The 14,835-nt window shown below is 43.0% G+C and overlaps 1 protein-coding gene and 1 pseudogene across 1 annotated transcript; both read left to right on the forward strand.

The window, feature by feature from the left end:
• The first annotated feature begins 348 nt into the window (after positions 1–348).
• On the forward strand, positions 349–1,947 carry CAVIN3 (caveolae associated protein 3). Its single transcript, XM_004389066.3, has 2 exons — positions 349–742; positions 1,342–1,947. The coding sequence occupies exons 1-2, from the start codon at positions 359–361 to the stop codon at positions 1,741–1,743; spliced, it is 786 nt and encodes a 261-aa protein (XP_004389123.1). The 5' UTR covers positions 349–358; the 3' UTR covers positions 1,744–1,947.
• An 11,142-nt stretch (positions 1,948–13,089) lies between these two features.
• Positions 13,090–14,835, forward strand: LOC101345766 (TBC1 domain family member 12-like; annotated as a pseudogene).

Raw genomic sequence — 14,835 nt, forward strand, 5'->3', positions numbered from 1 at the left:
GGCTCCCTCTTTGTGGTGGTGTTCCAGAAAGAGGCACAACAGGAAACTGGGACGGCGGAGGGGGGTTAACTCCAACGCAAAGTGAGAGAGTTTGCAGAGGTTGGAGTCCTGGGCCAACCTGCTTCCCCCGCGGGTCCCCTGGGCGGGGCAGCAGAAGGGGGAGCTCCTCGGTAGGACCCCCCACCCCCGGCTGACATCCCGCCCCCTCCGCCCCCCGTCCTCCCTCCTGCTGCCGGAGAAAGCCAACTCCGCCTGCCTGAGTCACGGCTGGGGCTGGGGAGGAGCCGGAGAAAGGCAGCCCCAGGCTAAAGCGCAGCTAGCGGCCGCAGGGAGAGCAGGCAAGGGACTGTCGGGGATCATGGGGGAAAGTGCGTTGGAACCGGGGCCTGTGTCCGGTGTGCCAGCGGGGGGCCCCGTTCACGCCGTGACGGTGGTGACCCTGCTGGAGAAACTGGCCACCATGCTGGAGGCACTGCGGGAGCGGCAGGGCGGCCTGGCTCGGAGGCAGGGCGGCCTGGCGGGCTCCGTGCACCGCATCCAGAGCGGCCTGGGCGCGCTAAGCCGCAGCCACGACACCACCAGCAACAGGCTGGCGCAGCTGCTGGCCAAGGCGGAGCGCGTGGGCTCGCACTCCGACGCGGCTCAGGAGCGCGCAGTGAGCCGCGCCGCCCAGATGCAGCGGCTGGAGGCCAACCACGGGCTGCTGGTGGCGCGCGGGAAGCTCCACGTCTTGCTCTTCAAGGTCAGTGACCCCAAGCGTCCCCCAATCCGGGGGGGCCTTTACCCGTCCCCAGGCCACCATCCTGGGGCTCTCCACCCAGCCGCCTGGCACACCCACATTCCTAATCCCACCCACCTTCCCGCAGCGGCGAAAGACTTGCAGAGCCGCACCCACTAACCACCACCTCAGCCCCATCCCTCCCTCACCAGCGTTGAGCCCAGCTGGCTAATCAAAGCCCGCCCAGCTCCAGCTCAGGCCACGTCCACAAAATTTGCTCCAAGTCCCAACTCACCCCCAACTGAAAATAACGGCTGTGGAGGTGCATCCCTCCACAGTTTGCCGCCTGCTCCAGTTCTTGTTCAAGCGATCACCATCCTCATCTCACGGCTCTACCCGTATCCCACCTACTTCCCATACTTACGCTGTTTTCCCGCAGCCCTCCCTCCCACTTCCATTGCCACCTTCCCACGCCGGATTTTTTCTCCTGACTTGGGCTGCAGAGGTAAAGGGTGGAGCGGTTTTCCCTTATGTAATTGAGGAATGAAGCTTAGGCTGGTCCGTGTAGGGGTCAGGGGAGATGACTTTGCTGTTGGCGTCAGTGCTGTGCCTGTCACCTGCAGGAGGAGGCCGAAATCCCAGGCAGCGCCTTCCAGAAGGAGCCAGAGCCCTTGGGCCTGGAGGACCTGTCTGAGCTGGGCCCAGAGCTGCCGGAGGCCGAAATTGAGGAGAGCTCAGAGGAGGAGCCCGTGGAGTCCCGGGCAAGGCGGCTGCGGCGCACAGGGTTGCAGAAGGTACAGAGCCTGAGAAAGGCTCTTTCGGGCCGGAAAGGGCCTGCAGCGCCACCACCCACGCCCGTCAAGCCACCTCGCCTTGGGCCTGGGCGGAGCGCTGAAGGCCAGCCTGAAGCTCAGCCTGCCCAGGCGTCCACGCTGGAGCCAGAGCCTCCGCAGGACACCGAGGAAGATCCCGGGAGACCTGGGGCTGCGGAAGGGGCTTTGCTCCAAACAGAGAATGCGGCCTGATGGCGGGTGCCTGCCCCACTGTGCCTGTCTGGTCTCAAAATAAATCCTCCTCTAGAATGCGGCATTCACGGCCAAATAAGGAGGGAATTCTGCGTCCACAGCCCAGCTCAGGCCTTCCCTTCCGGGCTCCTTCAGCCTAGTACCCTGTGTCCTCTAAAACAGAAGCAGCCTCTCACATTCCTGCTTGCGCTCACCATTAATAAAAGTAATTTCACCTTATCCAGACTCCATGTGAAGGAACGGGAAAAGGTGGTACAGGGAATAAGGCAAACCTGAGAACTCAGAGTGTGGCTTGAGTTTCAAACAGATCCTTGTATGATTCCTCCAGTTTCCACTGAATCCTGGGCTCTACTCAAGGGGCTTGTAGAAGCATCCTGCTGGCCACCTGCTCCCTTAAACACTCATTCCTCATGCGGACGTACAATCTCTACTTTTTGAGCATCTGGTGCAGTTCCTTGCCATAGGTGCTCAATAAATGCCACAGAAAGTTTTACCCCTCAGTCTCTTCTCCTCTGTCACTTCTTAAAAGATGAACGTCCAGGATTCTGTTCTCAGCCCTCTTCTCACTCTAGATCCCAGGCCTGGCCTACCAGCTACATAAACCCTTGACCACTATCTTGAGCTGCAGTCCACTTGAGAAGTACTTTAAACGCAATGTGTTCAAAAGAAGTCTATCTTTATTTTCTTTAATTGACTTAGAAGAGTCTAAGCCTCACCTGTTAAGATTGGTGGAAGTCAATTATCAGTTATTTTAGGGCTCCTCCCTTTCCCTTTCATTGTATAGCTATGGGGGTGGGAGTCAGGAATGCGAGGCTCACATCGTCTCTGGACTTGTCAGTCTTTGGATGTCTCTGTTGCTATTGCTTCTTATGGCCACATGATGCCACTGTTGGGGTGCTGGTGTCCTGGTTGATCCTTTAGCTAGCTACCTACCCCCAGGTCTGCCTATCCAGCTTTGTGCCTGGTCCTGCCGTGGAGGGTGGTTCTGCTGTAGCTCCGTTTCCTTGGGGGAAAATTCAGGGCCCCTCCTGCAGGCTCCCAAACCTTAGTGCTCAGATTTTACAAACTTCCCAGCAGCCTTCAAGGGTCTGCCATTTCGGAGAGGCTGGTTTGTACAGTCTCAGTTCTCTGTCCCCAAGGAAAAATAAATCCTGGTTCTTTTGCAAATTCCTGGAAATCTACCCAATTTCCTTCTTTCAACACACGCAAAATTGAGTCCAACTGCACATTTTCCACATAAATGTCTTGATAGCTCATTGAGAAACATAAAGGCCCAGAGAGGCTGGCCCTTCACCCCTAGGAACCCAAAAGCTTAGGTAACTTTAGGAGGCAGGGGATGTTACTTTTTACTCCTTCTTGATGTGTCTCTAGTAGCACTATACCTTTTCCTTAAAGTATAAGGAAGTAGGGTAGTGGAAACTGGATGAAGATAATAGGCAGGATTACCCAACCTGATGTGCCCGTTTTTCTGATATGATTTGTCTTCTTCCTCCATGGAGTTTTCATGATTTTTTTTCCCCTCTTGTGCTCATTCTCACTTACTGGATCCCTTAATTTTATTTGATTCTAATTTTCTCTTTGGTCTGACCCTTATTTCTGTGTTCTTCGGCGATTATTTAGAATTAACCTCAATTTTTTATACTAGTTGGGGCACTGGTAGGTCAGTGGAGAATTCTCAGCTTCCGTGCAGGAGACATGGGCTGATTCCTGGCCAACGCACCTCATGTTCAGCCACCAACTGTATGTCAGTGGGGGCTTATGTGTTGCTATGATGCTGAACAGGTTTTAGAGCAGCTTCCAGACTAAGATGGACTAGGAAGAAAGACTTGGCAATCTACTTCTGAAAATCAACCAGTGAAAATCCTGTGGATCACAATAGTCTGATCTGCAACTGATCATGGGCATGGTGCAGGATGGGGCAGCGTTCCAGTTTGTTGTGTTGTGCATGGAGTCACCATGAGCGGGGAGCTGAGTGGATGACAGCTAACAACAATATTTTCTACTAGAAGTGCACTGGGCCCCACTTTATATGCTTCCCTGATGCAGCTAGCCCTATCTATCCTGCCCTCACGCCCTTGACCACTAGTTCTACTTCCTGTCTCAGGAGGCAAAGCCATGACAGTTGCCACATTTATCTCATCTTCTAACACTGCCCATTGTCTTTGACAGCTGGGGGCAAGGTTTCAGGGGTTGACTGGAGCTTAATGGCACCAGCCGCCAGAGGAGGTAGCTACAACAGCTCTAGCACTCAAGTCCCAGCAGCTGCCCGAAGGGACTGTTCCCAGATGAAGTGGTTCTGCATGGTCTATCAATCAACTGTGTTTTCTTAAGTAGCTGTGGCCAGATCACTATTACACCACCTTGTCTTTTATTTTCCTTCCTTCTTTGCCTCACTTCCCCTTTTTCTGACCTCAATTCTCCCCTCCCCCTTACTCTTGCTTCCCTGAGATTGCAGTCCCCAAGGAATTGTCACAAATAGGATACATTTATGAAGACCCTGTCTTATGTCAAGCACTGTCCTAACCTTTTACATGCACTCTTCACGTCTGCTCTGTGAGGTAGGGATCACTGTCATTTCAATTTTACAGATGAATAAAATCAGGCATAAGGTCGCTAATTTGTGTATTGTACTTGTGGGTTTAAATAATTCCAAATTTAAGGACTTCTAAATTTCTGAATTTTTATAACTCAGAACCTACAAACTAATGGAGGATTCTTTGTACTACAGCACACCGGGCATCAGATGTCCATTTTCTTTTTGAAATTTTTGATTGTGAAATATAACAGACAGAAAACATAAAACACAAATGTACAGTTTAATGAATAACTACAAAGCAAACACCCATGTAACCATCACCTAGGTTGGGAAATAGAACATGTCCAGCTCCCCAGAATATCTACAGGTCCAGGTAACTTCCACAAAATCGATTCACAGAAGATATTTCAATATTTAGCTCATGTTCACATTTACATTTAGTTCTTTCAAGTATCAAGCCAGGTGTTATAATTTTTTTTAACATGTAAAAGCAAATAGGAACATTTACAAAACTTTAGTCATAAGAAATTTTAATCATTGCAGCTTTAGTGGCAAATAATAATTAGCTCTTTGCATGGATTAAATTATGCCCTTTCCATATTCCCCATATGCATTTTATGTGATAATTTATATGATCATGACAGAGGAAAAACGTGATCATCTTTAAGAATTATAGCCCATACATTATGCATTTCACCAATAAACTTTTTTTTTCTATTTTAATTACAACATCAAAAAAGGAAATGCCCAAATTGAGAGAGATTACGTTTTTCAGTTCTGATACATTAAATATTTTTACTACTATATTTTTAAGTTTAAAATCACCAAACTTGGAATTGTGCAAATTAAGAAACTTCATATAGGACTTTTACTAAAATGGGAGTTGTGGTAGATTCTTTCCCCATCCTGATTCTGAAGTAGCTACCTCCAGGCAGAATTTTTAACTGGTTCAAAAGACTCCCCCCACGCTGATTTCTCCCTGCAGAATCTACATTGGAGAAATTTTTTGATTATTGTCTGGGTATGTTTTGTTTTGAATACCTTTTTTTCTTTTCCTCCCTGGTATGCTGCCTAATTTAGTTTATCAAGATTAAACTTTTCCCTGAAAGAGAAAATTTATGGAGAAAACATTCTGAAAAAAAAAAGGTATAACTTTAGATATGATTTAACTCCTGATGCCGTTTTTCTTTCCTTAAATAGAGTTCATCTTACTTCAGTATACTGAACCACAGATCATTCCAGAATAGACAAAGCTAATAATTTTTAAAAAATGTTTTCACAGACAAATCACACATTTAACCAGAAGCTGCTAAAACTTACAGTTTTTTAACTTCTCACACGTATAATTTACACATTTATTCTGGTCAAAATATACTCTTCAAAACACAAGTTTCAAAAATAAGTTTCTCATATTTATGAATGGAAATTTCATGATCCCAATTAATTATTTTTAAACATTTACTTAAAACCAAACCCATTGCCGCTGAGTTGATTTCGACTCATAGCAACCCTATAGGACAGAGTATAACTGCCCCAAAGGGTTTCCAAGGAGCGGCTGTTGGATCCAAACTGCCGACCTTTTGGTTAGCAGCCAGCTCTTAACCACTGTACCACCAGGGCTCCAAACATTTGCTTAGAAGGCATCTTTTTAAGCAAACATATTTTGGAAATGTTGCCACATAAATTCAAGGTCAGAAAATCTAACTGCCAAGTGACTAGAATCTAGCGAGCTAGTCAGAACATTGTTCGTCCTGTAGTAAAGTGTACATGGGAAGCCAAAGAAAGATTTTAAAGTATGAGGAAGGTAGGGTAGTGGAAACTGGGTGAAGATAATGGGCAGATCATCCAACCTGATATGCCCATTTTCCTGTTTTAGAAAAATATAGTTTGGTTAATATACTTTTTTTTTTTTTTTACAATGAGGATATCAAGTATTTATATATGTTTAAAAGTTAGAAAGAAATAGAGTTATATTCTTATAGCCTACCTGTTGCTGTTGAGTTTATTCCGACTCATAATGACCCTATATGACAGAGTAGAACTGCCCCATAGGGTTTCCAAGGAGTGCCTGGTGGATTTGAACTACCGACCTTTTGGTTAGCAGCCGTAGCTCTTAACCACTATGCCACCAGGGTTTCTGAATTAGGATTAGGTAGAGTTTGTCCTTTTTTATTGTAAAAATTAATACACACTTATAAGTGCAAACAATTGTAGAAGTATAGAAAATAAAACATATCAGTATACTTTTCCTCATCCCATTGCCAAAAAGTATTTTTCTATGACATATGTATTATACACTTTATATACTTATATGTTTTTTCATGGAATCACACAATTTATATTATTCTACATATACTGTCTTAGTTAACAATATATTAATGATATCTTTTCATATATTTATACTTTGTTCTTTTTCTTGTCTTATCAAATTGCCTAGAACTCCCAGAATAATATTGAATAATAACAATTATAGTGGGCATCCTTTTTTTTTTTCATTTTTGAACAATGGTCTTATTTATTTTTATTGTACTTTAAATGAAGGTTTACAGAACAAACTAGCTTCTCATTAAACAGTTAGTGCATATATTGTTTTATGACGTTGGTTAACAACTCCATGACATGTCAGTACTCTCCCTTCTCAACTTGAGTTTCCTATTACCAGCTTTCCTGTCCCCTCCTGCCTTCTAGTCTTTGCTCCTGGGCTGGTGTGCCTGTTTAGTCTCATTTTGTCCTATGGGTCTGTCTAATCTTTGGCTGAAAGGTGAATCTCTGGAGTGACTTCATTACTGAGCTAAAAGGGTGTCCAGGGGCCATATTTTCAGTGTTTCTCCAGTCTCTGTCAGGCCAGTAAGTCTGGTCTTTTTCTGAGTTAGAATTGTGTTCTATATTTTTCTCTAGCTCTGTCACGGACCCTCTATTGTGATCCCTGTCAGAGCAGTCAGTGGTGGTAGCCCGGCATCATCTAGTTGTGCTGGACTCAGTCTAGTGGAGGCCGTGGTAGTTGTGGTCCATTAGTCCTTTGGACTAATCTTTCCCTTGTGTCTTTAGTTTTCTTCATTTTCCCTTGCTCCTGAAGGGGTGAGACCAGTGGAACATCTTAGGTGGCTGCTCACAGGCTTTTAAGAACGCAGACGCTACTCACCAAAGTGGAATGTAGAACATTTTATTTTTATTTTTATTTTTTTTATTATTATTTTTTTTTTAGAACATTTTATTTTTTTTATTGTTGTAGTTCAAGTGAAAGTTTACATTTCAAGTTAGTCTGTTGTACAAAAATTTATACATATTGTTATGTGACCCTAATTGCTCTCCTGATACTGTGACAAAACACTCCTCCTTTCCACCCTTGATTTCCCATTTCCATTCAACCAGCTCCTAATCTTCTCTACCTTCTCATCTCACCTCCGGACAGAAGCTGCCCGTTTAGTATCGTGTATCTACATGTAGAACAGTTTCTTTATAAACAATGTTATGCCAATTGAGCTAGATGTTTCCTGAGATCATAGTCCCCACAGCCCTCAGATGGGCATCCTTTTTAGGCATGTAGAGGGGCTCTTTCCATTTGTATGTGCTGTAAGTGGTTCACCTGTCCATTGAATGGACAGGAGGCTGCTTGGGTGGATGGGGAACAGTTTTTCACCCCTCTACAAATGTACCTCATGCTTGCCACAGTTTTCACTATGGCCTCTGTTGAGTCTATACCACCATCTAGGTATCAGCAAGTTCTTTTTACTTGTACTTATGAGTATTTATGAATTTTTGTAATGAAAAGAGAAAACTCTACCTACTCCTAATTCAGAAGACCTTAGGCTGTAAGAAGATAGCTCTCTATTTCTTTCTCATTTTTAAACATGTACAAATACTTGACATCCTCTTTATAAAAAAAAAAGTATATTTATTAACCAAATTGTGTATTTCTTTTATAGGAGAAGTGTAAGCAGAAATGCTTATTCCAGAATTATGTAATCTTTCTCTTTATATACATTTTGGCTGGTATTCTTTCCTTTTTCAGTTGTGACTATAGGCATATGCATAGCCCAGGAAATTTTATTATAAAGAGTTAAGCAATCAGCACAGGAGATAATACCATGAGGAAAAATATAGCATTCACAATAGTAAAACATAATGCAGCCATCGAAAATGATAATTTAAAATAATTTTAATGAGAAAATTCTCAAAATGCAAGAGTAAAAAAATCAGAAAACCAAATCAAATTAATTACAATTAAAATGTACATCCGAGGCAAGAGACCAGAAGGAAATACACCAAAATGTTAACAGTGACGAGAGTACAGGTCATGTATTTTCTTCTTTGTGCTTCTTAGTTTCCAAATCATGTTGTTTTTACAATGAGTGCATATTACTTCTATAAACAGGAAAAAGTAAATATTTAAAAATGTTAAACAACACTGGAAAGTAGATCCAAGTAAATAAAAGCTGTCAGAAACAAGAATGAAAATGTATGAGCATAAAGTAGAGGAAGAAAGATTGAGACAATTCTATGCTGACATGTAGAGAATTCAGAGAAGTGTTGATGAGACTCAATTTAGTAAGAGTGTCTCATTTGATTTATAGGGGATGGTGTCTTGAGACCATAAATTTTATTTGTCCAGAATCCAAATCAGATGCTCTCAGATTGTACTGAGAAGCCAAAACATGAAGAAGATAGATGATCCTTGGGTAGAGCCCAAGTTGCTGCGGTTGGTCATTCTTCCCTTGACAGAGCTTTAACAACAGGGTACTTCTACATTCCAGGTGAGCAGGCTCATCCCCGTCATGTCGGCGCACAAAGGAAAGTAAAACTGCAGGCATCTGAGTTACTCATACTGAGCTACAGCTAAACAGAGAGGTGGTAGGATGAAGGCGGGTGGTGATGCACTGGATTTCAAAGCATAAATACTTATGCTGCACAGAGCATTTCCAAACCAGAGAACTGACTGTAAACAGACAGAATCAAAAGATAGATGTCTTCCTGGGGGAAAATAAGACAAGATGACAACGCTCTACATAATCATCAATCTCTTAGCTACTCAGTGTACCATATTTAAGGCAGCGTCTCAGAAAATGAGCTTGCTATCTTCCTCCCCATTTCTCTTTTTCTTGCTCACATCTGTTAGCCATACCTCCATTCTCCCAATTTCTAACACTCAAACACTTTGCTCTTTTCCCTCTCAATTATCTCCCATACAATTTATCAACAGATCTTTTCTCATTTCTGTTTCATTGCCATGGACCTAGCTTAGAATCTCATTGTCTCTCATGTGGGCTCCTGAAACCATCTCTTAAATGTTCCTCCTCAAATCTATTTGATATACTCAGTTGGTCAGGGGAATGTTCTTGATTTTTAAAAAACATGCTTATGACTTCCTCTTCCTCTTAACCAAAGTAGCACTCTTGCTTGTCCTGTTTTGTTTGTGTAATTGCTCCATTCCTCACTAGACTGTAAGCTCCTGAGGGCAGGATATATTGAATTTATCTTTGAATCCTTCACAATGCCATGTGTATATTTGTTGTTATTGTTAGGTGCTGTAGAGTACATTTTGATCATAGCGACCCCATGTGACAGAATAGAACTGCCTCATAGGGTTTTCTGGGCTATAATCTTTATGGAAGTAGATTGTCTGGTCTTTCTCCTGCAGAGTTGCTCGGTGGTTCTAACCAACAATCTTTCAGTTAGCAGCCAAACGCTTAAGCATTGCACCACCAGGGCTCCTTGTTATATCAACGTTGTTGTTGTTAGGTGCTGTGGAGTCAATTTCAACTCATAGTGGCCACATGTGACAGAGTAGAACTGCTCATAGGTTTTCTAAGTTGTAGTCTTTATGGGAGCAGATCTTTTCTCCCGAGGAGCTACTGAGTAGGTTTGAATTGCCATCCTTTTGGTTAGCAGTGGAACGCTTAACCCTTTTGTACCACCAGGGCTCCTTTGGGTATATTTGGAAATCACAAAAAAATGTTAATTTCATTCAACAGAGGACAGAGGGTATTTAATTATTAACTTAATTTGTCTCTGCTCTTCCCCCAGTGCCAAGAAGCGCCTTCCAAACGCATCTTTACCTGTTGCCATCGAGTCGATTCTGACTCATAGTGATCCTATAGGACAGAGTAGAACTGCTCCATAGGGTTTCCAAGGCTGTAATCTTTACAGGAAATGGACTCGGCAGGAACGAGTTGTGTTTAGTTTTGGTTAATCTTTACAAAAGCCGACTGCCACATCTTTCTCCTGCAGAGTGGCTGGTAGGTTTGAACCGCCAACCTTTCAGTTAGCAGCTGAGCGCTTAACCACTGTGCCACCAGGGCTCTTTAAAGCATCTTTAGGGAAGGAAATGGGACTGGTGCTTCTTCTCATAACCATAAAACCTCTACCTCCTGAGCACCTGTTTCCCCCCAAGTCACCAAGCAGTGATAAAAATACATCAATGTCTAATCCATCCAAAATAGACTGAAGTTATCATTGTTCTCATCATTGTCTTGCAGTTGACCTTCAAACATATTAGAGTAATTCAGTTTGTTATAGATGTTATCAAAGTTAACAAGGACTATTAGAAAGAATGGGGATGAACAGAATACAAAGAAAGCATTTTTCTGGTCAGGTCCAAAACCAAAACCAGCCTGTTGCCATTGAGTCAATACCTACTCATAGCAACCCTGTAGGACAGAATAGGACTGCCCCATAGGGTTTCCAGGGAGTGGTGGCTGGATTTGAACTGATAACCTGTTGGTTAGCAGCCAACCTCTTAACCACTGTGCCACCAGGGCTCCTTTGGAAAGAGAGGGCTTCTAGAAGCTTTGGAGAAGACAAAGAACTCTTTCTAACGGGGGTGAACAGAGTACAAGGAAAGCATTTTTCTGGTCAGGTAACGAACACCAAACATATCTAGTGGACTTTTTCCTGGGTGGAGGGAGAGAGATGGTTAACATGTGACCTAGAGTGGGAATCTGTTGGGCATATAGGACAACACCTTAAACAGCCACTTTAAAGATTCTTTATCTTCCCCCAAAGCTTCCAGAAGTCAATGCCTTTTTGAAAAATAGGGATTTTTCCACATCTTTTAACATGGCTCTGAGCCAGCATTATGTGGGTCCTGGGCCAACTCTAACATGATGGCTGAACAGATGAGAATAATCAAGACATTGACCCCTTTCAGTATGTTATGCTGCTGTCCATCCTTATGGCTCCATATAAGCTTTAAATTTTACCAGAAAAAAAAAAATCTGCTTCTATCACTCCTGTGGTAGTGTCTCCTCTTCTATCCAAAGATTGTGTTGTTTGGTCCACGGTTATCAATCTACATTCCATACCTGCCAAGGGGGAAGGGATCTGTCAGGCACTGCTTCCTGGATGGCTTTGATTTAAACAAGCTGATAAAGCCTCACGTGGCAGAGCTTCAGCATTACCTCGCTTTTGGTTATAAGAGTTAGCAGAATATGAGGGCCTTAAACTTGTATTCCCCCCTGAAGTGTACTTTTGAGATTTACACAGATCTTTAAGGGGAGCCAAATGACTGGGACAATGTCTGCCAAGAGGTCTCAGACCATCTCAATCAGTAGAACAGAAAAAAAATTATCAAGTGGCTTCTAAACAGAGCTGCCACCATGAAGCCTCTAGAAAGTTCCTGTGGTAGGTTTCTCGGAAGGTCATCAAACTGGGCTACCTCACAAGACTCTTGACACTCTTGTCTGAAACTCTCTAGGCTCTCTGGGATGCAAGCAAAGACAGGTCAGGGCTCATAGGATTAACCATTAAATAGTGGTTTAGTTCCAAGTTGACATTAAAAGATAATTTTTAAAAACAGGTAAAATCATGACACTCATACAGATATAAAAATAAACATATTAAAGATTTTCTTTAACTCATTCATGAGGAAACTGGTTAAGTATTACAGCCAAAACCAAAAACCCGTTGCCATCAAGTCTATTCCGACTCATACTGACCTTATAAGACAGAGTAGAACTGCCTCATAGGGTTTCCAAGGAGTGATTGGGGAATTCAAACTGCCAACCTTCTGGTTAGCAGCCAAGCTCCTAACCACTGCGCCACCAGGGTTCTGTATTACAACCAGGTCAAAGGAAAATCCAAACAACAGACACATTTATAGATCAGGAATGCTGACATGAATGTGCAAATGGCGCCCAAACTGGTTTTTCGGCTCTCTCTTCACTGGACAGCATTCACTTGCATGTCTATAGACAAGAAGTGTTTAGTATTGCTATCAGTGATCTACAATGTACAGAGTTGTAAAATAGCTCTCACAAAATCAGAATCATAACTCTGGTGGGCTCTACAGTGATGGTGAATAATTGCCATGGAAACACAAATGTTTCCTATAGTCTCTGCCTTTTGATAAAAAAGAGTCCCAAAGATTATTTTTGATCACAGAGTAAGTTTAGACTTATTAAATTTGGTCTTATTATTTACATAGGTGCAGTAAGAATGCTAATTTACCATAAAAGCCTGCTTTTGTTTGTTCTGCTGGAAGTTTTCATAAAGAATCTCAGATAGGACTTCTAAGAGCCTCTATTATTTGCTGTTCTGAGGCTAGGAAGTCAAGCCCAAGAAGCTCTCTCCACCAGATTTCCCCTGCAGTATCCCATCCATTTTGGGCAAATTTCTCTCTTCTTGAGGTCCTCAAAACATCTCAAGGTCCCTGGCCTTCAGTGGAAGTGACCTTCCTTACCACCAGTAAGGCTGGTCCCTGTATGCCAGGTACTAGTCCAGTTTTGCTGAGACGGCTTTTTCAGTATTGGCTCCATAAAGTCAATCTTAGTTCCTTAAAAGTGGCTGGTCAGGCTACAGCTTCCTGGGCCAGCATGGAGTTCTTCAACTACCCCTGTGGCCACCTCCTTCTGGAGGGACCTGGCAATGAGGGGCTGAAGGCGGAGAGGGCTGAGGAGAGGCAGGGCAGCTTCTTCCACATTAACATGCACTTGTTGTAGTTAAGCCACCTCCAGAGCGCTCCCACCACCTGCTTCTGGTTGTCGGAAATCATTTCCAAAAATGACAAAGGAACTTTGGTAAAGTCCCACCTAGAGAGAATCTTCAGAAAACTACCAAAATCATCAAGCAGAAATATGAAGCATGAACAGGGAGGATCTGTAAACCACCCCTTCAACTTTTAAGAAAAGAATTTTGAATTTGAGCCACTTTCTACCACTGTTTTGATTCTTGAGTATGGGCCATCATGTATGATTACTGCTTTTGTGTCATGTCTGAGAAATCTTTGCCCACTCCAAGAAATCTTCCTGCCAAATCTGTGGAAGAGGCTTTACGTTCCTGACAAGAACATGATGAGATGGTGGCTGAGTTTCAAAATAGAGACATTAAAGTAGTATGTTTATAAAATGAAAAAAAGAAATTAAGCAGGAAGAAAATACTGCAAGTTCAACGGTCATCTGGACAAGTGACATACTGCCCAACTGCCCAGTTCAAGAATTGTGGTGCAGGGATTGCCACCTAGTGTCAGTGGTAAAGTTTAGAGTCTAGCTGTAGGAAATGAACTAAATATCACTTGGTTCTCTTCCCCTGGACAGTCTGATTCTTTAGGTTTAGGGTAGAATCCAAGAATTTGACTCTTTAACAGGCACCCAGGTGATTCTTACCTTCATGGAAGATTGGGAATATGGCTAGGAGGTGAAGATGGTCCCTGTAGCAACACTGGTGATGTGATGAGGTAATCATATTATCCCCATTTTACAAAGAAGTTAAGACTCAGGTGAAATAACTTGTCCAGAGTCATAAACCAAACAAACAAACCCATTGCCATTGAGACACTTGCCTTGTCCAGGGCAAGTGAACTTTATGAAATAGTCCTCTCAAGAGCAAAAGAACGATGGAAAAGCTTTGGTGAAATAAGTTCTCTCTGAACGTATCATTCTCGATGATGTGTATGTGATAAGTGTATCTGTTGATGATCCAGAGGCTAGTCTGGAATTAAGCCGGACATATCCCATGCATTTCTACCTCTTTACGTCATGTTTTACATAGTATCTTAGGAGCAAATTCATGTTATAGATCTGATGTTGGTTATGTCCCAGAGATGCCCTTCATCACGGCAATACTCATTCTCAGTTTGGAAGAGGCAGATGCCTTCATTGTATTTGCAATTTTACAAACAAGCCATGCCTTTTTCTGTGTGGATCACAGCAATAAGGTGAAATATTTGCAGTGTTCTTTGAAGAAAATCTCTCCAAACCATTTCTTCATATTCAGTCTCACAGTCTACTCTAGACAGAGACTTGATAAACTGGATCTTTACACTAGTTGGTCTGGCCTGTCCAGTCTAGGGTGTATTTTGCAGAGATTAATGGGAATTTTTATTTAGAACTGGACTAGGAATCTTCCAATTATATGAAAATATTTTCCTACAGACGAGCTTTAGTCATATAGCACAAATGCTAACTGAATTGCCACAGGATATCACATCGGTAAAGCTGTTCAGCTGTATTGCAGCCATTCAGATGCAGAAGAGCATCAAAAAACAGATTTAGGTCTTTGTGTCTGAAGTGAAGGATAGTAAAGAAGGAGACAGAAACAACAGTACCACTCTGAAAAGCTAA

This window comes from Trichechus manatus, unplaced genomic scaffold (assembly GCF_000243295.1).
Source record: "Trichechus manatus latirostris isolate Lorelei unplaced genomic scaffold, TriManLat1.0 scaffold00232, whole genome shotgun sequence".
Lineage (NCBI taxonomy): Eukaryota > Metazoa > Chordata > Mammalia > Sirenia > Trichechidae > Trichechus > Trichechus manatus.

Bases quoted from the DNA above. Each gene is read 5' to 3' on its own strand.
- CAVIN3 (XM_004389066.3), top strand. From the start codon at position 359: ATGGGGGAAAGTGCGTTGGAACCGGGGCCTGTGTCCGGTGTGCCAGCG. The intron at 743-1,341 runs GTCAGTGACCCC...TGTCACCTGCAG, and splicing joins TCCACGTCTTGCTCTTCAAG to GAGGAGGCCGAAATCCCAGG.